Source organism: Scyliorhinus canicula, chromosome 6 (genome assembly GCF_902713615.1).
Source record: "Scyliorhinus canicula chromosome 6, sScyCan1.1, whole genome shotgun sequence".
Lineage (NCBI taxonomy): Eukaryota > Metazoa > Chordata > Chondrichthyes > Carcharhiniformes > Scyliorhinidae > Scyliorhinus > Scyliorhinus canicula.
This window is the reverse complement of record NC_052151.1, coordinates 180,570,988-180,598,497: the sequence shown is the minus strand read 5'-3', so window position 1 is coordinate 180,598,497 and position 27,510 is coordinate 180,570,988. Positions and strand designations below refer to the sequence as shown.

Sequence of the window (27,510 nt, the reverse complement as noted above, 5' to 3'; positions counted from 1 at the left end):
CTCAGGCGGATCTGGCAGTGTGCAGGCCCGAGATATGAGGCCCTCCCCCATCTGTCTCTGTTCACCAACTCGGCCATTGCAATGGCCTTCCTCAGCAGCCTGCTCCGTACCCGGTCCGTCCCAGCCGCAGTTCCACTCACCATGGATCCCATGCATATTCCTCCATAACCTGGAGGAAGCCTGGATCCCAATGGGGCAGACTGCCTCCTCCGTCACCGCACATTTCCAGGACCAATTGTTTTTTTAAACAACGGAGTCTTCCCGCCAGAAGCGAGGGCAGAGAGCAGGTCACGTGCCCAACATATATACTGACATCACGCACCCTGAGGGACATATGGCGACCCCAGACTAAGGAATCATCTAGTAAGCCCAGTGCCACATTTTGCAGCCTCTCGCCACACCTGAAAATCCATGCGTCCCCTCTAAACAAGGTCGGACCCCAAAACTAAATCTTGACTGAACTACCGCTTGCCTATCGACTTCCAATCTAGTCTACATTCCATATCATATTGTACATCCTGGATTTGAAAAAATAAAAGTACAGGGCACGTGACGCCTGGGGTGCAAAATCTCAGAAGAGAGATTCCTCCATTTAGTATCTGCCAGTAAGTAAGGCAACGGGACTGTGAAGAATTGAAAATAGATCCTTTTGTAATAAGGAAGAGAGGACCAGAGACACAAACAGGCCAGGATCTCACAGCTAAATCTAGTGGAGAGAGCTGTTTGGGAGAGTCCACGCAGGACAAAGCAGTGCTGGTTGAGCTCCAGGGCCTCTAGTGAATAACCCTTTAAGAAGAAGCTGAAATCAGGAATAAAGCTGTGTAAAGCTGTGATTCTTGAAGTATAGCTGTGTTAATTTCACAGCATTTACAGTGCAGTAGGAGGCCATTCGGCCCATCGAGTCTGCACCGGTTCTTGGAAAGAGCACCCTACCCAACCGCACACTTCCATCCATAACCCAGTAACCCCACCCAACATTAAGGGCAATTTTGGACACTAAGGGCAATTTAGCATGGCCAATCCACCTAACCTGCACATCTTTGGACTGCGGGAGGAAACCGGAGCACCCGGAGGAAACCCACGCGCACACGGGGAGGATGTGCAGACTCCGCACAGACAGTGACCCAAGCCGGGAATCGAACCTGAAACCCTGGAGCTGTGAAGCAATTGTGCTAACCACAATGCTACCGTGCTGCCCTCAATTGTACAAATGCAATTGTACAAATACAAATCAGGATGCAAAGCCCATGTGCATTGTTTGCAGGGAAGTACTAGCAAATGAAAGTTTAAAATCCTCAAAACTTCAAAGGCATTTGAAGACCAAGCACGGCGAGTTCAAGGACAAACCTCTTTATTTTTTTGAAAGGATGCAGTGAGAACTTAAATTATCAGCTGAAGTCCTCAGCAGAGATATAACATTGAATGACAAAGCAAGTGAGATTGTGAGGACCAAGCAGGCTCACCTGTCGCATTAAAGGGAAGTGAAAATGGTAGGTTGCGACGGTCTACTGTCGTGGGTCCCAAAGGTTGACTGATTGGTAAAAGTGGGTCCGGGGAAAAATAGTTTGAAAAACATTTCTGTATACCGTCAGCGCTCTCATACATTGGTACTCTTCCTCCTCAGTGCTCTCAGTCTCCTGCCCCAACATTGCTATCCGACTCCAAGCTCACCAGCACTACCAGACACACCCAGTGGACTCCCTTCACTGCTCCTCACCTCAACATTCTCCCCAGTCCACCAATAATTGCCGATACAACCTTCCATGATTAACTGATTCTGCATTCCTTTCCCTCCATAGTTCTGTCGTCCCACAGGACATGTGGCGACCCCAGATTAAGGAATCATCTAGTAAACCCATTGCCACATTTTCTAGCCTCTCCCCAAACCTGAAAATCCATGCGTCCCCTCTAAACAAGGCCGTACCCCAAAACTAAATCTCGACTGAACTGCCACGTACCTATCCACTTCCAATCTAGTCTACATTCCCTATCATGCAGAATATTCTGGACTTGGAAAAGAAGTAAAAATATAAAACCAAATGCATAAAATGTATGTTAAAGGAATGACGAATAATAATTGAAGCTGTTGACTTTTATTTACAAAATCACAGACTTAAATTCTTAAAATATCAGAGCACCTAGTACTAAGAGAATTTGATTTGGTGTTTCCGCTAATGCGCTATTTCTGCACTCCATCATATCTGAAGTAATGATACTAGTGTTATGGGCCAGGGTTTAGAGAACCCCAGAGTGTATCATGGAGTTCACCCACGACTTTTAATAGACTATGGTTATGGGGAGCACACGGTCCACTCTATAGGTATGGTGCAAACAGAGCTTTACAGTACTTTTAAATTAAAACAATGTTTATTCTATGAACTGAAGTTAACCTTTTTAAAATATACAGTGAATATTCTTAATAACTTCCCAAACAACATCCAGAAGATAAAAGAAACACCTTTCAACAGAAGCACATTAGGTTTGCATTCACTGCTGAGAACATTTATAATTCTGAATTCACCAAATGATCAAGTCTTTTCATGGCAGAGAGATCAACAGTACACCTGCTCTGTCTGGCTTCAGCTCCAACACTGAAAACAAAACTAAAACACACCCTGCAGCAAACAGCCTAAAACAAAAGTAAAAAGCTGACAGACAGCTCAGCCCCACCCACTTTCTGACATCACTGCAGTAGTAAACACCCATTTCTTAAAGGTACTCCCACTACAGATATTTATATACACGCCCATTTATAAACACCCATTTCCTAAAGGTACTCTCACATGACACTAGAAATGGTCTCATATTTGTCTTACAAACAAGTCATATATATTTTTCCTGTCAATTAAACCTTACTTCCCACTGTTATTCTTTGTGTTTGTGTTTCTACATCATAAACTCCTCTATTGTGGGAAGATAGTGAGTGGCCTGGTGGCATTGCCACTGGACCAGTCATCCAGAGACCCAGGGCAATGATCTGGGGACCAGGATTCAAATCCCACCATGGCAGATGGAACTTGAATTCAATAAAGATCTGAAAGTTAAAGTTTTAACGATGACCATGAAACCATTGTTGATTGTTGTGCTAATGTCCTTTAGGGAAGGAAATCTGTCGTCCTTACCTGGTCTGGCCTACAGGTGACTCCAGATCCACAGCAATGCCGTTCACTCTTAAAATGTCCTGTGAAATGGTCGAGCAAGCCATTCGGTTGGACGGCAGGAATGGACAATAAGTGCTGGCCCAGCCAGTGACGCCCAAATCCCATCAATTAATTTTTAAAAACCCACATTCACGTTTATAATGGAAATCAGAATTGTAAACGCCATGCATTGATCTTTCAAAATCATCGCTCAAAATGCTTCAGAATATTTATTACCATTTTTCCTCTCAGTAACTGAAATTTCTAATGTCCAAAATTCAGGTAATTGGTTAAAAAGATACATATTTCAGAAATACATGATTTAAGTTCTATGTCTTTCATTTATTAGAATCATACAGCTCAGAGCCTTTCAGTCCAGCGTCTCTTTGTTGGAACTATCCAATTACCTCCACTGCCACTGATCTTTCCCCTTAACCCGGCAAACCTTTTCTATTCAAGAAAAATCCAATTCGCCATGAAAACTTTCAATTAAATCTGCTTTCGGACAGTACCTTCCAGATCATAACTTGCTGGATGCAATCATTCCTTCTCATCTCCCCTCTGGCTTTTTCACCAATTATATTAAATCTGTATCTTTTGGTTAGAAATCCCCCTGCCACAGAACACAATTTATCCTTATTTACTTTATCAAAACTCTTCTTAATTTTGTACATCTATACTAAATCTGCCCCCACCTTTGTCTTTTTAATGCTCATAATTTATTTCTTGAAAGTCTGAGGTCCTCTGGCGCCGTGGTTAGCACAGCTGCCTCACGGCGCTGAGGTCCCAGGTTCGATCCCGGCTCTGGGTCACTGTCCGTGTAGAGTTTGCACATTCTCCCCGTGTCTGCGTGGGTTTCGCCCCCACAACCCAAAGATGTGCAGGGTGGGTTGATGGGCCACGCTAAATTGCCCCTTAATTGGAAATAAACTGAATTGGGTATTCTAAAAAATTTTTTAAAAGAGTCTGAGACCCTTTGCAAATTCTAGGCTTGTGAGCTGAATTTGGATGGGGGAGGTTCTATGCATGAGCTTAAATTTACAAAATACATCAGTACATTGCTGTCAGCTGTAATGGTGGAATAGCTTTCTTTAGCTTCTCGGAGTTTCTGTTCAGTTATTGCATGACGTGGAAAAAGAATAGCGGAGAGGACAAATTTCAAAAGCTTCAGTCGGGTACGGTAAGTTCCGTTTTCCCTTGAAGTGGCAAAGGCTTTGTGACTGTGTGCGCCTGCTTGTGTGAGGATGAACCATTAAGCTAAGAGTGATTTTGCTCACAATGTTAGTTCAATTTTCAAATATTAAAGGCCTTGAATTTTGAACCTAACCAGCTGTCTCACCTGCATTTCCTTGATCGTTAGAAACAATAATTGCCCTAAATGCTTCCACTGGTGAGACACTGATTCTAATTACTAACGACTAGACATTCACAAGAAGGTAATTAAAGTTGTAATTGGATTTTCTGCATTTGAGATGCACATAACAATGCTCTCCTGTCAGAGACTTGGGTACATGCCAGGGTTGTGTAAACTGGAAGCTAATCAAAAAATCCCGTTGCTGCCTCTGAGAAAGCCTCTTCCAGGCTTCCGTCCAAATTGTTTCAGACAACATGTGGCGTCTACTCCTACGCTCCAGTGCCCCTCACAACAGTGCAACCTCTGTCTTACTGTGAGCAGTACCACAGGAAATCTATATATGTTTATTAAATATCCTCCAACAGCGAACATTAATTTTAAGTGTAAAAGGATTTTGAAGTTGAGTTTACACTTGATAATTGTGAGATTTACTTCTTTAAACTGTCTGGAGTATTTACAATTTATTGCTTTTTTCCTTATCATTTATAAAATCATAGAATCGCCACAGTGTAGAAAGAGGCCATTTGGCCCATCGGGTCTGCACCGACCCTTCAAATGAGCATTCCGCCCTTGTCCACCCGCCACTCCCCGCCCTATCAAGCAGCGTCTGCAGATCCGCGAGGCAGCGGCCCATGTGTCGGACCCAACCCCACACCCTGAGGACCCAGCCACTCATCAGACCAGAGAGGACAGATGACAGACAGCGCGTGCCGCAGGAGACTCCGCCTCAACAAGGAGACAGTGCGACATCGGTGCCATGTCTTTGCGGACTTGGTACCACATGGAGGAGGAGGACACCAGCTCCTGGTGGCTGTCATGGTCAAGTTAGACCGGTCCTTCGGGTGGGGCCCAGTGGTTCCTCATCTCTGCCAGCTTCTGTGTTGGTGACATCTCTGTCCTCGGCCACACCAGTCACCTCCAGGGCCCGTTCCTCAAAGGTGGTGAGGATTCTTAGGTCCGGCACTCCTCTGTCAGTCTGGGCACTCTCCCAGCGATTGTGGGAGAAATTTTCCTGACGAGACAGAGAGAAGGCATTGTTAACCACACGCATGGTGCACAGTGGGGGAAGGGGGTGTTTGGGCCGGGGCGGGAAGGTTTGTGGGGGCTGAAGAGGGAGGGTTGGGAGTCGCATGGAGAGTTTGGGGGGGATGCTTGAGAGGGGACGGAAAGGTCTCGGCGGGATGGTGGTGGGGGGAGAGGGGGCATTGGTGTCTACTCAATCGCGCTGTCCGATGTAGGTTGTTGACCCTTTTCCTACATTGGAGGCCAGTCCTGGTCACACTCCCGGAGCTCACAGCTGCTGCAACCTCATCCCAGGCAGCATTGGCTGCCCTATTCCTAACCATCCAGGACTCTCGCAGAAACAGGACATCCCTCCAGGCCTCCACTGCGTCTAGCAGCCTCACCAGGCCTGCAGCCCCGAATCTTGCGGCCGGTCTCCTCTGCGCTATAGTTGCAAACTGACTGGGGTTGGCTGATCAAGTGCTGCTTAGGTGTTGGTCAACTGTGCAAGAGGGGGGCTGGCGAATCAGCTGGTGAGCCTTCATTTGCGGCGAAAAGCCGTGGGGCATTGTTAATTGGCCCAATTAACGTTGGATAGGGTTGCCAGCCTCGCCAGGCCGAGCTCCAGGAAGCTCGCGGCAGTTCCTGCTCGCTACCACTTAGAAATGTTTCTGAATAGCATTGCTGCCTAAGGCGCTGAGGACCCGGGTTCAAATCCCGGCCCTGGGTCACTGTCCGTGTGGAGTTTCTTCCCGTGTCTGCATGGGTTTCGCCCCTACAACCCAAAAATGTGCAGGTTAGGTGAATTGGCCACGCTAAATTGCCCCTTAATTGGAAAAAATAATTGGGTACTCTAAATTTATTTTAAAAAAAGAAATGTTTCTGGAGAATCGCGGCCTATGTATGTAACCTTTGCAACTCTCCGGGATCTCTTCACTCCTCCAATTCTGGCCTCTGCCAATCTCCCATTTTCTTCACCCCACCCTCCATGTCTTCAGCTGACTGGACCCTAAACTCTGGAATTCCCTCGCTGAACGTCTTTGCCTTCCCACACTCTCTCTCTCTTCCTTAAAACCTCTCTCTTTGATCAAACCTTTGGTCACCTGTCCTAATACCTCTTTATGTGGCACAGTGTCGGGTACTTCGATGAAGCAGCTTGGGATGTTTTTCTGCATTAAAGTTGCTTCTTAGATGCAAGTTGTTATAAATCAAGGAATTCGATGACATCACGCAGAGAATGATTGAGGGGATTGGATGACGAGGAGTCATGATGTAATTTGGGTTTATTCTCCTTGGAAAAGAGATAGTTCAGGGGTGCCGTGTTTGCTGTTTTCAGAATTCCAAAGTGACTGGAAAATGCAGACCATAACAAAGAAGCTCACTTTGTCCAGAAGAACAAGGCCTGAGCTTGAAGGGGTAGATTCAATGAGCAAATGTTCAAACTGGGGAACAGACTACCTAGGGAGACTTTGCCTTCAATTATCGGAGGATTTCATACTCTGAGATGAAAGGGAGTCGTATAGAGCACAGTCATTGTCCCCCAAGGGGATCACACTTTTGGAAGGTGCTGCTGATGAAGCATCTTGTAGATGTTACACTGCTGCCTGTGCGTCAGTGGTGAAGGAAGTGCATGTTTGTAGATGGGGCGCCAGTCAAGTGGGCCTATCTGTCCTGGATGGTGTTCAGCTTCTTGAGTATTGTTGGGGCTACGCTCGTCTAGACGATTGGAGTGTATTCCATCACACCCTTGACTTGCGTCATGTGGACAGGCTCTGAGGAGTCGGGAGGAGACTCACTCGCCGCAGGATCCTTACCCTCTGACCTTAACTTGTAGCCACAGCATTTATATAGTTAGTCTGATTCAGGTTCTGGTCAATGGTAACCTCTGGGATATTATCAGTAGAGGATTTGGTGATGGTAATGGCATTGAATGTCGAGAGGACATAGTTAGATTCTCTCTTCTCGGAGATGGTCATTGATGTCCACAGTCCAAAGATGTGCAGGTTAGGTGGATTGGCTATGCTAAATTGCCCTTAGTGAACAAAAAGGTTAGGTGGGGTTACTTGGTTACAGGGATAGGGTGAAGGTCTGGGGTTAGGTAGGGTGCTCTTTCCAAGGGCCGGTGCAGACTCGATGGACCGAATGGCCTCCTTCTGCACTGTAAATTCTGATTCTATGGTGGAAGGAATTGGTACTAATTCAGTCAAATACAAATTCAATAGATACATTTCAGAAAAAAATCAATTTGGGATCCATGTTTAGGAGGAGCGGGTGACTTTGGACATCTGGTTCCATAAATTTTCCATCACAGGGGGTTTTCCTCACCTCGTGCCTGGGTTTGTTTATAGACTAATAGATAGAGATTTTTATAATATAATTTTGTCATGTGACTACCAAGATGATAGAAGGCAAAATCAGTCGATAGTTTTTTTTTTTGTGTAGCAATTCTTTTGTTGCTGGTAGCCCAATATGATTATACCCTAGCTGGAATACCATGTCCACTTTGGGGCACCACACTTGTCTAGACCTTGGAGAGCGTGAGGAGAGAGGTTGTTCTCTTCGAACGCATGGACTCGCTGGGCCTCCTGTGCTGTACTGATTCTATGAGAAGGTTACGAAAGATTCAAGACAGGTGCTCCACATTATGAGGGGTCAATAAGGACAACTGTTTTCCAGTGGCAGGAGTGACAGTAATCAGAAGACAAGAGAGTTTAAAATAATTGGCACAAATGTCAGCGGGGAGATGTGTAAAATATTTCAATGTAGTGAGCTGTTATAATGCAGATTCTACTGCCTGAAAGGGTGACAGAAGCAGATATTCTCTGGAATTTACTCAAAGTTTTTAATCAAAGTTATTAAGGGGGACGGGTAGAGTAGATAGAAACAATTTCTGCTGATAGGGAATCCAGGATGGGGAATATACTCAACGAGTTAAAACTACATCTTTCAGAAGTGAAATAAACACGTCTACACGACAGATTGTGAAAGTTTGGAACCCTCTTTGATAAACAGCAATTCATGGAAGCTCACTTGTTAATTTTTATACGTGAGATTGAAGATTTCTGTTATCCAACGGTATTAAGGGATTATATGACAAAAGTAGACACATGGAGTTAGGTCACAGATCAGCCCTGATCTCATTGCATAGTGGGCGGGGGGGCATGAGGGACTAAACAGCAATATTCCTAATTGGATAGCTCTTTCAAAGAGCCAAGACAAATATGATGGAGCAATTGACCTCATTAAATGCTGAATAATGCTGTGGGCCTAAATAACATGAAGGGGAGCTGCAGGAGTTGGGAGGGAGGTCAGGGAATAGTGCAGCCACCGTGCTAATTTCAAGGTGTCCATAGTCCATGAAATGTGTGGGTAAAAGATCTGATAGATCTCTTTTCAATTTCTGTTCAGGTTTGGGTGAGCCATCAGAGGCTGAAATCTATCGAAGATGACACAGAGTGACAGTGTTCCTTGTGATGCTGTGGGTAGAAGGATCGTCTATCGGGATGAATACGGGACTGTTCGCTTTGTGGGAACAGTCCCACCAGCAGTAGGTATGGTTCAAATCACAATCCTCTCTTATTCCATTCATGGTCATTGAAGTCATTCTCAGATTAAAGGAATGCTCGCTTTGTGTTATTCACTGTCTGGAAGAAGGTGTTCCTGGACTTTTCAAGAATGGGAGTTGGTGAAGGTTTCTTTATTCCTTCAATGGATGTAGGTGTCACTGGCTAAGCAAGCATTTGTTACCCATTCCCAATTGCCCTTAGGCGAAGGTGGTGGTGACCCGCCTTCTAGCGCCTCTGCAGTCCACGTGGTGAGGGAAGGGTCATTCCCATTTGATATGAGACTGGGCGATTGGAGAAGGGAGGGGGGGTGGGGCAGTGGGCGTGTCAGCCATGACTCAGTGGGTAGCACTCTCACTGTGGAGTCAGAAGGTGTGGGTTCAAGTCTAACTTCAAGAGACTTGAGCATGTACACCACATGCTCCCGCTGCAATAGTGAACTGCATTGCTGGGAATGACATCTTGTGGAGGAGATGCTAAACCGAGGTTCTGTCTGCCTTGGGAGTAAAGGTCCCATGGCAGTATTTTGAAGAAGAGCATGAGAGTTCTGTCCCATGTATTGTCTAATATTTATCCCTCGACCAACATCATTTAAACTGGCTGGCCATTATCACCTTGCTGTTTATGGAAACCTAATGTGTGCAAATTGGATCTCATATTTCCTGTATCGCGACAATGACTACACTTCAAAAGTGTGATTAACAGACTATAAAGCACTTTGGAATGCCTGCTTTCAGACACCATTTCTGTTTATATTTTGGGGCCAAGTTACCACTGTAATTTAATATAATTTAGATTTTCCATCATTTCGCTGAGTAAAAAAGCTGCACAGGAAACTTTACAAATCGATCTGATGTGCGTGGACAGTTCATTTTGAACCTGTGTTCTGTCACGGTGAACGATGACAGTAATATTTCTGAAAATCCTTTGGAAGGATTGCACACATATCAGGGGATGGAATTTAGGCAGTGCAAACGTCTTGCCATCAATTTTTGGAGAAGTAGAGATAATGTTGAAAGGATACTGGTGGCTGGTTACTGGTACTGGGGGCTGGTTTAGCACTCTGGGCTAAATCGCTGGCTTTTAAAGCAGACCAAGCAGGCCAGTAGCACGGTTCGATTCCGGTACAAGCCTCCCCGAACAGGCGCCGGAATGTGGCGACTAGGGGCTTTTCACAGTAACTTCATCGAAGCCTACTCGTGACAATAAGCAATATTCATTCATTCATTATTCATACTGTTAGGTTGTGGTCCGAGGTATTGACTTTGAATGTTGGAGTCAGGAAGGAATGAGCAGCTACTGAGAGACGAAAGAGGGTTGTGTGAGAAAGGAGGCGTGTTTAAGCTGATAGAAAGAGTCAAGGATCCTCTGACAGATGAAGTGACAAGGGAATTTAACACTACTACTGGAAAAGAAGATGAGGAAATATTGGATGAGAATTTAGTCGGAGTTGGGAAAGAAGTAACATTTTGAGGCAAAGAAAAAATTGTTGAGATTAAAATGGGGGAGGGGAGAGGAAGAGAGGAGAAAAAAAAGAGCTCGAATTGAAGAACTGATTTTGAAAGTCAAAAATAAGCCATTCAGCCCATATTGCTCCGCTGTCTGCCATTTCAGCCCATCCAGCCAGCATCCAAACGCAGCTAAGACTTGTCCTATCACCTGTGAGAGAGAATCAACACAGAAGAGGCTTTTGATGCAGAATTTCAATCTAGTTAAAACCTGGCATGATCTTCAGGGTGATGTTTAACTTTGATGCTGGGGTTAATGAGCAGCTAATTGTCAATTTGTTCTCAAATCTGTCCAGTTTTCATGTGACTGAAGTTTGTTTTTCAAATTTACAGTACCCAATTATTTATTCTCCAATTAAGGGGCAATTTAGCGTGGCCAATCCACCTACCCTGCACATCTTTGGGTTGTGGGGGTGAGACCCACGCAGACACGGGGAGAATGTGCAAACTCCACACGGACAGTGACCCAGGGCTGGGATTGAACCCGGGTCCTCATAGCAATGAGGCAGCAGTGCTAACCACTGCGCCACCGTACTGCCCTCATGTGACTGAAGTTAACAGAATGAAAACCAGATGAGATCTGATGGGCGGGCAGTCCAGATTGAGCCCTCACGTTTCTACCACAAAATCATTGGAAAATCCAGTGAGCTGGTACATCATTATTCATTGCATGTTTTGGATTGCGTTTGTGAGCTAAAGGCGGCAGCATATTGGGGCAGATGGACACAGCAGGTACTGATGGCAATGTGGAACAAGTGCTGACTGACATTAGTGATAGAGCTCCTCATCCCTTAAGTGTAGTTGTACACGGGAGAGCAGAAAGGACGATTAAATTGGGATTAGAATAGAGGGAATTTATACTGTGGAAAAAAAGTTAGATATTGAAAAGGGATAAATAGTTGCTGCACTTACCGAGACTGTTGAAGTAATTTTGTGACAGGTCACAGTTTGAAGTGACGTGACGAGTAAACTTTAAAATATATGGTTAACAAGATTTGATAAGCAGGCGATAAAAATACATCACTTGTTTTCAAGGAATCTGGCTTGGAGTGGAATGGGACAGTCCTGAACGGGGAAAACACAATGGGACACATGAGGGAGTGCAATATTTCCAGTGCAGGTAAGCAAGTTTCTTCTCCCTGTAATTTCCTTTGATTATGTGAACTGTAATCATTTAAAATGTATCGCTTCGTATTTACAATCGTTATCTTTCTCCTGTCTCCATGCCTCAGCACTGAGTGGGGAGGTGACCGGAAAACAGTCCATTGCCAATGCTTTTCCTCCCTATTTGTTTCTGAAAAATCTTGTTCTAAGCTTCTCATGATCTGTACTGGGTGTTTGGGAACTGGAAGTCTCTGTCGAGAAGGAGGATATGTCAACTCAGTCTGCCCTTGTACATCTACCTGCAAATAGCATTGGCACACACCTGGAGTACAGGTCCTTTCCTATCGTCTCATCTATAAAATAGCAGCCAAATCCCACAGAGGGGGAGAGAATTAATTTGTAGCAGTAACTTTATTCGCTGTAATATTAGCGAGTCACTGATGTAATCCTGATGCACAAGCAGTTTCCTTTTATACATACATTACGCAACATATATATTATACATATACAGTGTAAGTTTTTGGAATTATTTATATGTATATGTGTATATATATATATATATATATATATAAAAATAAAATATATAGAATTCCAAAAACTTACACTAATCATTTTAGGGAAATATGAAATTATTAAAAGTATACATTTGAAAAATTCATACTCAGGAGTCAGAATGTAGGTGCTGCTGGTAAGGTAGATTTCCCCCCACCACTCCCCCTTCCTTAGTTCCTCTGAGACAGCCTGTTTTAGAACATAGAACATACAGTGCAGAAGGAGGCCATTCGGCCCATCGAGTCTGCACAGACCCACTTAAGCCCTCACTTCCACTCTATCCCTGGAACCCAATAACCCCATCTAACCTTTTTTGGACACTAAGGGCAATTTATCATGGCTAATCCACCTAATCTGCACTTCTTTGGACTGGGAGGAAACCGGAGCGCCCGGAGGAACCCCACGCAGACACGGGGAGAACATGCAGACTCCACGCAGACAGTGACCCAGCGGGGAATAGAACCTGGGACCCTGGCGCTGTGAAGCTGCAGTGCTAACCACTGTGCTAGCGTGCTGCCCCTAAGCACTAAGCCTCTGAGGGACCTTCTTGATACACTGCAGGTGTAACGCAACATAGCAGCTTGCTCTACTAGGCGCAGTAAACTACGTTGGTGTGGGATTTGAGTCAGATATCAGTTGTAACCAGAAAGGGTAGCAGGTTTCCTTCCCGAAAGGGACATCGGGAAATCAGTTGCATCTTTACGACAATCCAACAGCTTCACAATCACTTTCACTGAGACCAACTTTTTATCTCCAGCCTTTAAACCGAATTCAAATTCTCAAACTGCCCAGGGTAGGATTTGAACATGTGTCCTCTAGATTATTAAGAACACAACTACCGTATCACTATTCCTCAACAGATAATATACAGTAATCCTTTCCTTCAGTATTCATGTAAAAACAAAGACCCTCTCCTCTCTTCCCCTCCCCTATATAATCCCCTATATAATCCAGCTAGCCTGCCCATCAGTGTCCCCATTTCCCCACCAGCTTTGATGCCAGAGACCGATCGCTCTAGACACTGACTGCTTTCCTTCACTATTTGGCTGGCGGTGGGTTGGCTGGGGAAACTGCTGGGAACGGGATTGAGCACATGTGCCAGATTTGGAAGGAATACAATGACTCTAAACATCTGCACCTCTTTGTGTCAGTCACCCCACAGGTGGTTCGTTCATTCGCCCTCAAAAGGCAAACTTTGGAGTGGAGTTTCTCTCGGCAGTGAGGGACCGCTATGGGCAGGAGGGCAATCAAGGAATACAGGACTGCCGGGGCAATCCTCTTCGCTGGGGCAAGAAACCTATCGAATTTTTGGGAAGCCAAGAAGTTAAACAAAGGTAATCATAGAATGGCACATACACAAGTGGGACATGCAGCTTATCTTTTGTGTTCCATCTCTTTGACACATCTGCTTAATTAGGCGCAACCTCCTCCCTTTGTCAACATTACATAGAATTTACAGTGCAGAAGGAGGCCATTTGTCCCATCGAGTCTGCACCGGCTCCCGGAAAGAGCACCGCACCCAAGGTTAACACCTCTACCCTATCCCCATAACCCAGTAACCCCACCCAACACTAAGGGCAATTTATCATGTCCAATCCACCTAACTTGCACATCTTTGGACTGTGGGAGGAAACCGGAGCACCCGGAGGAAACCCACGCACACACGGGGAGGATGTGCAGACTCCGCACAGACAGTGACCCAAGCCGGAATCGAACCTGGGACCCTGGAGCTATGAAGCGATTGTGCTATCCACAATGCTACCGTGCTGCCAAAAATATATCATACATTTGGCACAGTGGGGCGGCACGGTGGCACAGTGGTTAGCACTGCTACCTCAGAGCTCCAGGGACCCAGGTTCAATTCCGTTTTCGGCTGACTGTCTGTGTGGAGTTTGCATATTCTCTCCCCTGTCTGCATGGGTTTCCTCCGGGTTTCTCCCACAGTCCAAAGATGTGCAGGTTAGGTGGATTGGCCGGGATAAATTGCCCTTTAATTGGAAAAATTAAGATAAGTAAATAAAAATATTAGGAGATGGAAAATAAAAGTCATTCTATTGGGAGGTGGAAAGTTTAGGTTAGGTAGGGTTATGGGGTAGGGTGGAGGCATGATCTTCAGTAGGGTGCTCTTTCCAAGGGCCAGTGCACACTCGAAGGGCCGAATGGTTCCTTCTGCACTGTAGAGATTCTATGATCATATGCACGAACAAGGCAAAACATTTATAAATACAGGCGTTGTCACCTGTTTTGTCTTGTTATCTTCCCTATCATGTTTATTTATATTCTTTGCTTCTTTCTATATTACCCATCCGTGGATTTAAGGCATTTTTTTTCATTATCTTTGCAGACTAGAGTTGCCAACTCTGATTGAAGGGTGGCACGGTAGCACAGTGGTTAGCATTGTTGTTGCACAGCTCCAGGGTCCTGGGTTTGATTCCCGCTTGGGTCACTGTCTGTGCGGAGTCAGCATGTTCTCCCCATGTCTGGTTTCCTCCGGGTGCTCCGGTTTCCTCGCACAAGTCCCAAAAGATGTGCAGGTTAGGTGAATTGGACATTCTGAATTCTCCCTCCGTGTACCCGAACAGGCACCATAGTGTGGAGATTAGTGTGGTGATTTTCATTGCAGTGTTATTGTAAGCCTCCTTGTGACACGAATAAAGATTATTATTATTATGTGCTCCTGGAGATTTTGCATATGACTTCTCAGCACCAACCGCACTTCTCTCCACCTCCCAATAAAATGACTTTTATTTTCCATCTCCTAATACTTTTATTTATTTAAATTTTTCCAATTAAGGGGCATTTTAGAGTGGCCAATCCACCCACCCCGCACATCTTTGGGTTGTGGGGGTGAGACCCACGGAGACACGGGGAGAATGTGTAAACTCCACACGGACAGTGACCCCGAGCCGGGATGGAACCCGGGTCCTCAGAGCAGTGAGGCAGCAATGCCATCTACTTTGCCACTGTGCCGCTCTTCTAATATTGTTTAGAATAAATAAACTGAAGTTTTAAAAATATGGGTCTGAATTTTCTCCTGGGTTTTCCTCACAACAATGTCCAGGCGACCGTCTTGGCCGTCTGTTCTGCACTAAACATTTTTTGGTAGTTGGTGTGTGTCCTATGTTGAATATTTTGTTTACGACATTTAATATTAAGTAAAGAAAAATGTTAAGCAGATATGAAAGAGAGAACAGCTCAAACAAGCATCTGAAAGACAGCATTATGGATAGTGTAGTGTTCTCTCTGTACAACTCACAAGATGGAGCCGCACTATGGCACAGTGGTCCGCACTGATGTCTCACAGCTCCAGGGACCCGGGTTCAATTCCGGCTTCGCGTGACTATATGGTGTTTGCACTTCCTCCCCATCTCTCCATGGGTTTCCTCCAGGTGCTCAGGTTTCCTCCCACAGTGCAAAGATGTGCAAGTTAGGTGGATTGGCCATGCTAAATTGCCCCTTAGCATCAAATGGTTAGGTAGGGATATTGAGTTACGGGGACAGGATGGAGACGTGGGTTTAAGTATGGTGCTCTTTCCGAGGGCTGGTGCAGACTCGATGGGCCGAAAGGCATCCTGCACTGTAAATTCTGTGATTCTATGTAATACACAAATCCACTGTATCCCATTGCAGATCCATTTTTTGTTTGGGTATTTGAGATTTGAACAAAGAAAGACTTTAAAAAAAAAAAAGAGGGAGAAATTAGAATATGAGAGACAGCTAGTTAGAAGTTTAAAAACAGTGAGTTTTTATAAGTATTTATAGAGGAAGTGTGACCAACATGAGTGTTGACCCTCTGGAGAGGGAGTCTGGGAAATTTATTTATTTATTTATTTATTTTTTTATAAATTTAGATTACCCAATTATTTTTTCCAATTAAGGGGCAATTTAGCATGGCCAATCCACCTACTCTGCACATTTTTGGGTTGTGGGGGCGAAACCCACGCAGGCGCGGGGAGAATGTGCAAATTCCACACGGACAGTGACCCAGAGCCGGGATCGAACCTGGGACCTCAGCGCCGTGAGGCGGTTGTGCTAACCACTAGGCCACCGTGCTGCTCGATCTGGGAAATTTATAATGGAAAATAAGAAAATGGCGGAAGCTTTGAACAGGTATTTTGTGTTAGTCTTCACGTGTAGAAGACTTTGAAAATTTCCTAAAGTTCTGGTAAATCAAGAATGAAAGGGAGGAAAGAAGTTAAAACAGATCACCATCACCTCGGAAAAAGTGCGAGGAAAAGGTGCTATTAGATCTAAAGACTGACAAATCCCCATGGTCTGCATCCTAAGGTCTTGAAATGAATGGCTGCAGAGATAGTGGAGGAATTAGTTTTCACCTTCTAAATTTACTTAGATCTTAGAAGCGTGCCAACGTATTAGAAAATAGCAAATGTGACACCTTTATTGAAAGTAGGGAGACCAAAAACAGGAAACCACAGGCCAGTTAACATAACATCTGTCATGGGGAAATTGCTAGAATCCATTATTTAGGATGGTGTAGCAATATACTTAGAAAACCTTAATGGGATCGGGCAGAGTCAACATGGTTTTGTGAAAGGGAAATTGTTTAATTTGTTGGAGTTCTTGGAGAAAGTATCAAGCAATGTGGTTGAAGAGGAAACCTGAACTTGGATTTCCAAAAAGCATTTGATAAGGTGCTACATCAAAGTTTGCTACACAAAATAACAGCTCATGGTGTAGGGGATAGCATATTAGCAGGGATAGAGGATTGGTTGGCTAACAGGAGGCAGAGAGTAGGGAAGAATGGGTCGTTTTTGGGTTGGCAAGATGTAACTAGGGAAGTGCCATAAGGATCAGTATTGGGGCCTCAGCAATTTACAATCTGTATCAATGACTTGGATGAGGGACTGAATATATGGTAGCTAAATTTAGCGATGATACCAAGTTAGGTTGGAAAGGAAGTTGTTAAGAGGAGGTAAGGAGTCTACAAAAAATATGAATGGGTTAAGTGAGTAAACAAAAAAATTGGCAGATGTGGGAAAATGTGAACTGATTCATTTTGGCAGAAAAAATAAGAAAGCAGTGTCCCATTTAATTTGAGAGTGATTGCAGACTTAGTACAGAGAATTTTGGGTGTCCTGGTATATGAATCACAAAAACTTGGTATACAGGTACAGCAAGTGATTAGGAAGGCGAATGGAATGTTGGCAATTACTGGAAGGGTAGTGGAATATAAAAGTATAAAAGTTTTACTACAACTGTACAGGGCCTTGGTGAGACCAAATTTAACACATTGTGTACAGTTCTGGTCTCCTTATTTGAAAAAGGGTATAAATGCATTAGAAGCAGTTCAGAGAAGGTTCACTCAAGTCATTCCTGATTTGAGGGGCTTATCTTAGGAAGAAACATTGAATGGGCAGCACAGTGGATCAGTGGTTAGCACTGCTGCCTCACAGCACCGAGGTCCCAGGTACGGTCATAAGGTACAGCTTGAGCCTATACCCAAGAATGATAAGAATGTGCGGTGATCTTATTAAAATATCTAATATCCTGATAGGACTCAATAGGTCGGATGCCTGGAGGTTGTTTCCTCCTGTGTGGGAGACTAAAACTGGGGGACACAGTTTAAAAATAAGAGGTCTTACGGTAGCAAGGTGGCGCAGCGGGTTAGCCCTGCTGCCTCACGGCGCTGAGGTCCCAGGTTCGATCCCGGCTCTGGGTCGCTGTCCATGTGGAGTTTGCACATTCTCTCCGTGTTTGCGTGGGTTTCGCCCCCACAACCCAAAGATGTGCAGGGTAGGTGGATTGGCCGCGCTAAAATTGCCCCTTAAATTGGAAAGAATTAATTGGGTACTATAAATTTTTTTAAAAAGAGGTCTTCATTTTAAGACAGTGATGAGAATTTATTTTCTCTCAGAGGGTTGTTAGTCTGTGGAATTCTCTTGATCAGAAAGTAGTGGAGGTTGTGTTATTGAATTGATTCAAGGCTGAGTTGGATAGAGCTTTGATAGGCAAAGAGGTTGAGGGTTAAGGGAGCAGGCAGGACATTGAAATTGAGACCCCACAATCAGATCAGAGAGGGCTGAATGGCCTTCCTGCTCCTAAATCGTGTGCCACATTATTGTTCAGCAAATTCCTGCTCCTGCATTGTCAGCCATTGCTGGATGGGTAGCACTTTCACCTCTCAAACAGCAGGTTGTGGGTTTGGGCTCACACTGCAGGTGAGGGAATGCTACACTTGTGAAGACGCTGCCTTTTGGATGATACTTTAAGCTGTGTCCTTGGCTTCCCTCTCAGTTCGATGTAAAAAATCCCATGAAGAGAAAGGTAGGTCTCCCCAGCGTCCTGTGCGACATTTGTTCCTCAACCAAAATCACCAAGAATAGATTAATCTGATTTTTACTTGTGGGGTCTTTGTGTGTGCAGATGAGCTCCTGCATTTGCCTCCATAAAATCAGTGACTACACTCCAAAAATAATTCATTCCTGAGTAATGTGAAAAGTACTTTAGAAATGCAAATTCTGTCTTCTCTGTTAATGGTGCTGGGTAATTTATCATTGGTTATGAAATTGGCAGAGGTTCTTAGCTAAATGTTAGGCACAATTCAGAAGTAGACACATTTCTACCCTTCTCCCCATTCCTTCTCACCCCTGCCAGGTAATCCTGAACATGGCATACACACACTCCTTTACCGCAAGAATCACCAAATTGGGCATCCATTCTGCTCTCTCTTACTAGCCTACCAGGGATTTGTGCTTTTCCCAACCATCCCCTTCCCCCACCAGCCTCACACCTACCAGGTGAGAACCAGATACACATTGTTCATCCTATAGATCAGAGGTGTAGTCACTTCTTCATCCTGGGCTTGTGCATTTTTTAATTAATTTTTTTTATTGGGGGTTTTTGAATAAAGTATATTTACCGTTATGTACACAGGATAAAATATATGTGTATATATATATATAGAAGCGAAGAGCACACGCAAAAAAAACAAACAAGGGGAGGAACTGGGGAGGTACATATACATTTGGGTGCCAGAGAAACAATTACAGAGGGCAATATTCAAATGGATCTGGTGTTGGTGTTGTCGCTTGCTTCTCCCGGACGGATTTCACTCCCGTTGCCGCCTCGCGTTCACCTCCACTTCAGCCGTTCAACCCATCTTTCGCCCATATTTTCCTTGCTCTCTTGCCAAGTTTGTTGTTGTTTCCCGTGCCCTCCTTCCGGCTGTCATTCCCTTGCCTCTCCCCCCCCCCCCCCCCCAACGTCTCTGGTTCCCCTCTATTGTTCCATGTCTCCCCCCTCTTCCTCCCACCCCCCTTCTGCCCCCTTCCACCCCTCCCCTCTCCTGTGATTCGCCTTTCTTTTCCCTTAGGTTTAGCTGTCGTTCTCTCTCTCTCTCTCTCTCTCTCTCTCTCCCCCCCCGGGAACAATTGGGTGAATGGCTCCCACGTTCTGTGGAAGCCGTCGTCTGACCCTCAGATGGCGAATTTGATTTTCTCCATTTGGAGAGATTCTGAGAGGTCGGACAGCCAGTCTGCAGCTCTGGGCGGTGCTGCTGACCGCCAGCAGAACAGGATTCTAAGGGGGGGCAATCAGGGAGGCAAAGGCAAGGGTGTCAGCCCTCCTCCCCAGGAATAGGTCTGGCTGGTCTGATACCCTGAAGGGCTTATGCATTTATATGGGATAGGCTGCAGATGATGCTTGTTGCTCAATTACGAACTGGAATTGAAGAGCTGGAGGTTTTAGAAACTGGAATTATTTTTTTCACTAAATGGCCAGGATGGTTAATCTGCTTTTTCACCTCTTCCGGCCAGTCACGTGGATATGGAATGTTTGTATCGTGGTGCATGGGCATTGCTGTTGTCTGGGTCAGGCTGAAATTGCCTGTCCATCATTGACCTTTTGTATGTCTTGTGGTTTTCCCTGCACACCATTCCGGGTGAAAGAACATAAAATAGTACAGCACAGAACAGGCCCTTCGGCCCTCGAAGTTGTGGCCATTTTTGTCCGAACCTAAGATCAAGCCATTCCACTCCCTGTCATTGTGGTGTGCTCCATGTGCCTATCCAATAACCGCTTGAGTGTCCGACTTCACTATCACAGCAGGCAGTCCATTCCACACCCTAACCACTCTCTGAGTAAAGAACCTACCTCGGACATCCCTCCTATATCTCCCACCCTGAACCTTATAGTTATGCCCCCTTGTAACAGCTACATCCACCCGAGGAAATAGTCTCTGAATGTCCACTCTATCTATCCCCCTCATAATCTTATAAACCTCTATTAAGTCGCCTCACATCCTCCTCCGCTCCAAAGAGAAAAGCCCTAGCTCCCTCAACCTTTCCTCATAAGACCTACCCTCCAAACTAGGCAGCATCCTGGTAAATCTCCTTTGCACCCTTTCCAATGCTTCCACATCCTTCCTATAGTGAGGTGATGTAGTTAGAATAACCATACTCCAAACCACAGAGCTGCAATTGTATCATATCTGTAGGTCATGGTCCAGGCCAGGTGCTGTCTTGTTAAGAATAATCTGCCCTGGGGGTGTCTCATCACGTTGCAGAAAATGTGACCAAAAAATCTCTGGAGCCAAGCTCCGAATGCAGGCCAGTAAATTGGAACTGTTGGGATGCTGAACCATTCCTGCAATCATCCGAGGAGATAACTAATACATGTGCCTAGGTGAGGTCAGACTTCATAATCGCATCACATGCACACAGAACATGACTCATTTCTGTCCATGTCGGGAAATCAAGGTGATGAGGAATGTGATCATTCATTTGTTATGTTGCGCTTTCGGAATACAATTGAGTCTCACTGTTTCTCATGCTGTATGTTATTTAACTGAACGCCAAAGATTTTGAACATGAGTTCCCTTGTTATAAGTTGGTGGCAGTTCTAACCACGTTCTACTGTCTGTATCTGTCTGTCTGATATACAGGTGGTTTGATGCGTTGTTGATTGTTTCTGTCAGTGGGTGTCAAGTGAGCCACGCCAATGAGGAGGACGAGATCTCCAACGTCTGCCCCAGTATCCTTACAATATTAATTTAGCTGCGCTGATTAAAAAGAACAAGGTCTGTCATATGTTAGAATAAGGAAGCGGCTTTTATAAAGAATTGTAATGTATTTCTATGCCGCTTATAAAGTCCTCAACCCTTGTGGACATACAAGATTGGTGGACAGGAGAAGACCATCTGGGCATTAAGTCTGCCCATATAATGATGGTTGGAGGATCATGACTGGACATATGCGGCTTTTCGTCTATTTGACATTTACTGTGTTAGAGGTCTTCAAGTTTATCAAAGGGTTTAAGAGGGTAAATGGAGAGAAGACGACTTTGCAGAAGTCCAAAATCAAGAGCCATAAATATGAGGTGGCCATCAAGAAATCCAATTAAGAATTCAGGGGAAACATCATTACCCAGCGAGTGGTGAGAATGTAAGATTTAGCTGCCATGTGGTAGAGACAAACAGCATAGATGCATTTAAAGGTAAGCTGGATAAACACATGAAGGAGAAAGAATAGGTTATGTTGAAAGTGTTAGATAAAGTAGGTTGGGAGGAGGTTTGTATGTAGCATAGACCTGTCGTGCTAAATGGCCTGTTTCTGTGCTGTGCTGGTTATAGTATGTCCTTTTACATTAGTCTCCTGATATGCAACATACATGATGCAGCATATATGAAGTCTGAGAGTGGGTTGGAATGACAGCAGTAGGTAACTGAGATTCTGCAGTTTGTATCGGTCAATGTGCTTTCCTCTTAGGTGGCCTCCTGGGGTTATACAGGGAAGTGTTGGCAGCAATGAAATCTAAATGGGGACCATAATTTGGAGAATCGCCGCATTAGACCTCAGTGAACATGGGCTCAAGTCAACCCTGTTGACTAAGGATGGGAGGAGAAGCTGCCTGCATCCACTTGAATGGGATGTGCTGCCAGCTGTATTTTGGAGGAGAGCCAGAGCTTCACTTACATTGAAGGCATGGAAATCACTGTGGAAGGTCCGTAAACTTTATTCTACGCTGACTTGAAGAACTCAGTTCATCACCATCATCAAGACAACGACAACTTGCATTTATACAGTGCCATTAATATAGTAAAATGTCCCAAGGTGGCACTTCGTAGAAGCATTATAAATAAAATTTGACACAGAAGTACATATTACGATATTAGTACATCTGATCAAGAGCTTGGTCCAAGAGGTAGATTTTAAGGAATGTCTTCAAGGAGGAAAGGGAGGACGGAGTGAAGTAGGGAGGGAATTCAAGAGCTTCGGGGCTTGGCAGTTGAAGGTACAGTTTGTTCCAGATCAGGTTTTCTTTGTGGCTGAACACTCACAGGTTCTATAGAAGTTGGAAAGTAAGGTTCCTCACTTGGCCAACATGAGACTTATTCCTATGTCATTCCCTGTAGTTAAATGCAACAATCAACGATCAGAGTTCCACCCCAGACCATCATCAGTAACTGCACCCAAACACAAGATGTGTCAGTTTTCTGGGCACTGATCTGAATGGTTTATTGCCAAGCTGTCAGTGGAACCAGCAGTCTGCTTATTGAAGCCCTACATTAGGAAATTCTCTCCTGACACGGTGCTCACAGACAGTCTGGGATTGATGGGAAGAATACAGATGCATGTTTTCTGGGATATACCGCTCTAACCAGCAGATGGAGCAATTGGAGTGCATCATGCATATGCTGCCTGATCTTGTTCAAATGCTACTGCAGCAGGCCTATTGCTGCCTGGGATATTTCTGGTCTGGCCTGGTCCACCACTCACTGCAAAAGAACAGTAGCCTTCTGAAACCACCAGCTTTGATAACTTGCAGCTGTGAAGACGGGCTGTCTTTTAAAGTCCATTGCTGATTGTGGATCTTGCTGGTGTGCAGATTAGCTACTTGGTTTGCCCATGTCACACCTGGTGACTGCACTTCAAAAAAATACTTTATTGGCTGTGAAGTGTTTTGGAATGTCCTGAGGTTGTAAAAGGTGCTACAAAAGTAAAAACTATTTCCTTTCTTTATTTCCCTCCAGCACACTGCATATCTATCTTAAAGAGGTTAACTGACCAACTCACTATTGTATAATGCTTCGCAGATCAGCACTGTTATTGCAGGATGAGGGAATCATACCTTGATTGCAGATAAGGCAGGTTTGTCAAATCTATTCCTTCACCATTTTCTTTCAGATATTATAGAACTGGATTTGGCCAAGAACTTGCTTCCTTCCTGGGATAAGGTAGCACAAATTACTCGACAATTAAGGAAACTCGAACATCTTGACCTCAGGTATGGAATCTGTGAAGGGTATTGAAGGGCAGGTGCTGCTTTCAGAATCTGTTGGTATCACCCTGATTTTATTTCTGATGGACAGGGAACCTAGAATCAAAACAAAGCAATGGGTGCAAGGAAATGATGAATTACTCAATTTGAAGTGAAATTCTCCCAATTAAGTTTACTTGGACGGCTGACCATTAAGGACCATTAAGGAAGAAATAAGTTTAAAATTACAGCTCGGTCAACTAGTAGCGATGTCAAGTAACACTTCCTTGCACAAAGAATAGTGGGTCGATTAGCTCAGTTGACTGGATGGCTGGTCCGTGATGCAGAGCAACAGAGCAGGTTCAATTCCCCTACAGGCTGAGGTTATTCATAAAGGCCCCACCTTCTCAACCTTGCCCCTCACTGAGGTGTGGTGACCTTCAGGTTAAATCACCACCAGCCAGCTCTCTCTCAAAGAGGAGAATAGCCTCTAGGGCTGTGGCAACATTTACATTTTTTTAGTGGAAATCTGCTACTTTCTCTCCTAAAACGCTGTTGCAGGTTAGGGTAATTTAAATCAACAGTACCGAGATTTATTTTTTTTGTTTGGAAGGCAAAGAAGGTATTTAGGGCTATGGGGCCAGGCGGGTAAATGAAACTATGATACACACCAGCTGTACTCTTATTAAATGTTGAGCAGCATCAAGAGGCTGAATTGCCTACTTCTGCTCCTATGTTATTTTTATTTGAATGTTCTTTATGAAAAGCTGCACAATTGTTTGTCAGTCATCAGTGTAAAGGGCAGTGGTTAGCATTGCTGCCTCGAATCGAACCGTGCTGCTGGCCTGCTTGGTTTGCTTTCAAAGCCAGCGATTTAGTCCTGTGCTAAACAGCCCCGAATTGCGTACTCTAAATTTATAAGAAAAAAAAAATCTGTGTAAGATATCGGAACCTTTTCAGGGTGACTAGTGTGGTCAGTGGTGCTTCTACCCAGAGGAATATCGGCATTCTCTTCCCTCACCTAACAGCAGCAAGAAGTCATAAATTTTATTTGTTTTTTATAAAAATAGCATCAATGTTTTGAAACATATTTGTCCATTGAAACATATTATAAATTTTAAGTACCCAATTCATTTTTTCCCCCAATTAAGGGGCAATTTAGCGTGGCCAGTCCACCTACCCTGCACATCTTTGGGTTGTGGGGTGAGACGCATGCAGACTCGGTGAGAATGTGCAATCTCCACACAGTGACCCGAGGTTGGGATCGAACCCAGGTCTTCGGTGCTGTGAGGCAGATGTGCTAACCACTGCGCCACTGTTCCGCCTGAAACATATTTTATGAAACAATTCTATGATTATGTGTACAAATGAATTTTTTTTTGGTGTATATTTTTGAGGCGTCACCTGAGTATATTTGATAATCTGAAGACTGGGGTTAATCCCCACTCCAGAGTTCTGAGTTTATAATCCAGGCTGACACTCCTTGTGCAGTGCAGAGGGAATGTCAGAGGTGTTTCTAATGAAAATTTAAACGGCCCTCTCTGGTGGGCATAAAAGGTGCACAGCTACTATTCAAAGGAGCACAGAGGAATTCTTCCCAGTGTCCTGGCCAACCATCCCACAACCAATAGCGTGAAAAACAAATAGCCTTACGGACACTCAGTTAATTTACACATGCTCATAATAAAATCATATTGCTGACAATTTTCAAGTTTCAGAGTTCAGACACTTTGGCCTGGTGCAGTTGCACCACGGCTGTAGTCTCTATGCACCCCCCCCCCCCCCCCCCCCCCCCCCGGGCCATCCTGCCACTCGAGGCAATTGCCTAGTGGTTGCGCCGACACCTGTCCCCTACATTAAATGGAGCAATATTTACCGTTGCTAACTTCAAGAAAAGAGTCACTTTGCGCCCCTATGTTTTACTGGGCAGCGTTACTGCATTCTACCAACTTAACTATTGTCAAATCCCCGTACCTATGATCATTGAATGGTACATTTGTAATATTTTAAAATAGATAATTAAAGGATATGTAATAGAATACATAAAGGTGAATTACATCAAATAATTATTAAAGTCATGAATGGGAAAGAGAAAAGTTAACAAGCAATCAATAAATGTGATGGTATAGAGCATTTTTGAAAATTTCAATTGCCTTTGAACTAGATAATCCAGTGATTGTTCTGATTGATAATTTGTTATGATCCCTGCAGTGATCAATAACTTTTGAAAAGGTACTTGAATTCCCAGTTAATGATTAGAAGAATCACGCAAGATTTCACGGTTTTCAAGATTTTTACTGTAATAAATAAACTAAAGGTGACACTGTCCAAACACTATTCAGTGGGCAACTTAAATTACAGAAAAGACCCTTCATTTCACATTTAAAAACTACCAAAATACCCCTCCATGGTTATACCTTATTCGGCCCCTTAAGTCATCCTCTTGAAACTAGTCCAAAGCTATTCTGAGCTCCCTAAAACCAGCTGGATGACTTCTAATTTCTTAACTGACTTTCATGGTGCAAGTTACCCTCAAGATTCCATCCTCTAGCAAAAGCTAAGGAAATCTTCTAGCCCCTTTTAAATCTTCATAAATTTGGTCTCTCTGATCAAAGCACGAGCTCCCACCTGCATTCTGCTTGGTGAACAATAGTATTATGGTCCTAGACCAACAATGGTTCGGATACTGGACCAAAACCCCAATATTTTAGTTTATTTGTAAGACTGTGTGGAAAGAATGATTCACTCCAGGAGCGATTGCATGAAGAAATAGTTTTGGTGTTTCTAAAACAAAACTTTATTATGAATACAATATTAAATTCCACACCCAAATAGAACAGCTTACAATTACATCAACAACAGCTTAACAATACCACTCTATTTCCAATTAAACAAGGAAAAAAGAAACATACAGCTCTCAATCTATCTTAAAATTAGCATGGCCTAGAGTGAAACTTGCATTATAAAACAGATTTGACATGGTGCTGGTGTTGTTTTTAAACAAAATTAGAGTACCCAATTATTTTTCCCAATTAAGGGACAATTTAGCATGGCCAATCCACCTACCCTGCACATCTTTGGGTTGTGGGAGTGAAACCCACGCAGACTCGGGGAGTATGTGCAATCTCCATACGGACAGTGACCCAGGGCCATTATCAAACCTGGGACGTCGGTGCCGTGAGATAGCAGTGCTAAGCACTGTGCCACCATGCTGCCCTGGTGGTGGTGTTGTTGCACCATGGCTACACCCCTTCAGATTCTTGCTTTCTGTCTTCAAAAAGCTGGTTTACCTGACATGTTTCAGCTGCATGCTTGTCCCCAGACAAGACTGCTCTACTTTACATATTATTACTCTATTATAACTATCCACTGTGAGAGAATTGCGAATTCAGGGTCAGGCAGATCAGAATTCAGCTCCTCTCCCAAAACCTTCTCCAAAACACTAACTGCCTTTCTGAATTCCTTGGCTCCACCCAGCTATGACCTCATCTCACCAAGCGGAAAAACAAATGATCTCTGCCGACTACAAAGCACATTAACTCTCCAGGGACTTCCCCAGTCAAACCGCATTCCATTGGTCAATTTCACCTTCTGGTTCCTAGAAGCGCCTAAAATTATTTTTTTAAACCATGGACGCTGCAGTTAAACACACTATAACTCGAGGCTTTTAACCTTTAAATTGTCCCAATATTTAGAAGCTAATATTCCTAAAAGTCTCCATTTGTCACAATTTGTCTATCTCTATGCTCTCCCCCTCTCTCTCTTTCACACACAGGTTCTGGCGATCTGACCTGTCTATGAATAATAATACCTTGGGAAACTAACCCAATACCACAATGGCTGACTATGGATTCTTTCCCTCTCAAAGCCCATCTCCATGACAATATGAATCACACGGGCCTTGTACCTATCAGAAATTTTGTACCTATCAGAAATACTAATTAGTTATCGTTTAGATTGCCGACTCCATTCTATGTTGAAATTATGATGTGGAGATGCCAGCGTTGGACTGGGGTGAGCACACTAAGAAGTCTTACAACACCAGGTTAAAGTCCAACAGGTTTGTTTCG

General features: G+C 44.2%; 1 protein-coding gene across 2 annotated transcripts in view; it reads left to right on the top strand.

Moving 5' to 3' along the window:
• Window positions 1–27,510, top strand: part of tbce (tubulin folding cofactor E) — an 86,298-nt gene that overhangs the window by 7,252 nt on the left and 51,536 nt on the right. For both annotated transcript variants that reach the window (XM_038800543.1, XM_038800544.1), the window contains exons 2-6: window positions 8,905–9,047; window positions 11,603–11,687; window positions 13,375–13,557; window positions 21,126–21,214; window positions 23,368–23,467. In XM_038800543.1, coding sequence (XP_038656471.1) covers window positions 8,942–9,047; window positions 11,603–11,687; window positions 13,375–13,557; window positions 21,126–21,214; window positions 23,368–23,467 — 563 coding nt within the window. In that variant the 5' untranslated portion in view covers window positions 8,905–8,941. The remainder of the gene's footprint in view (window positions 1–8,904; window positions 9,048–11,602; window positions 11,688–13,374; window positions 13,558–21,125; window positions 21,215–23,367; window positions 23,468–27,510) is intronic.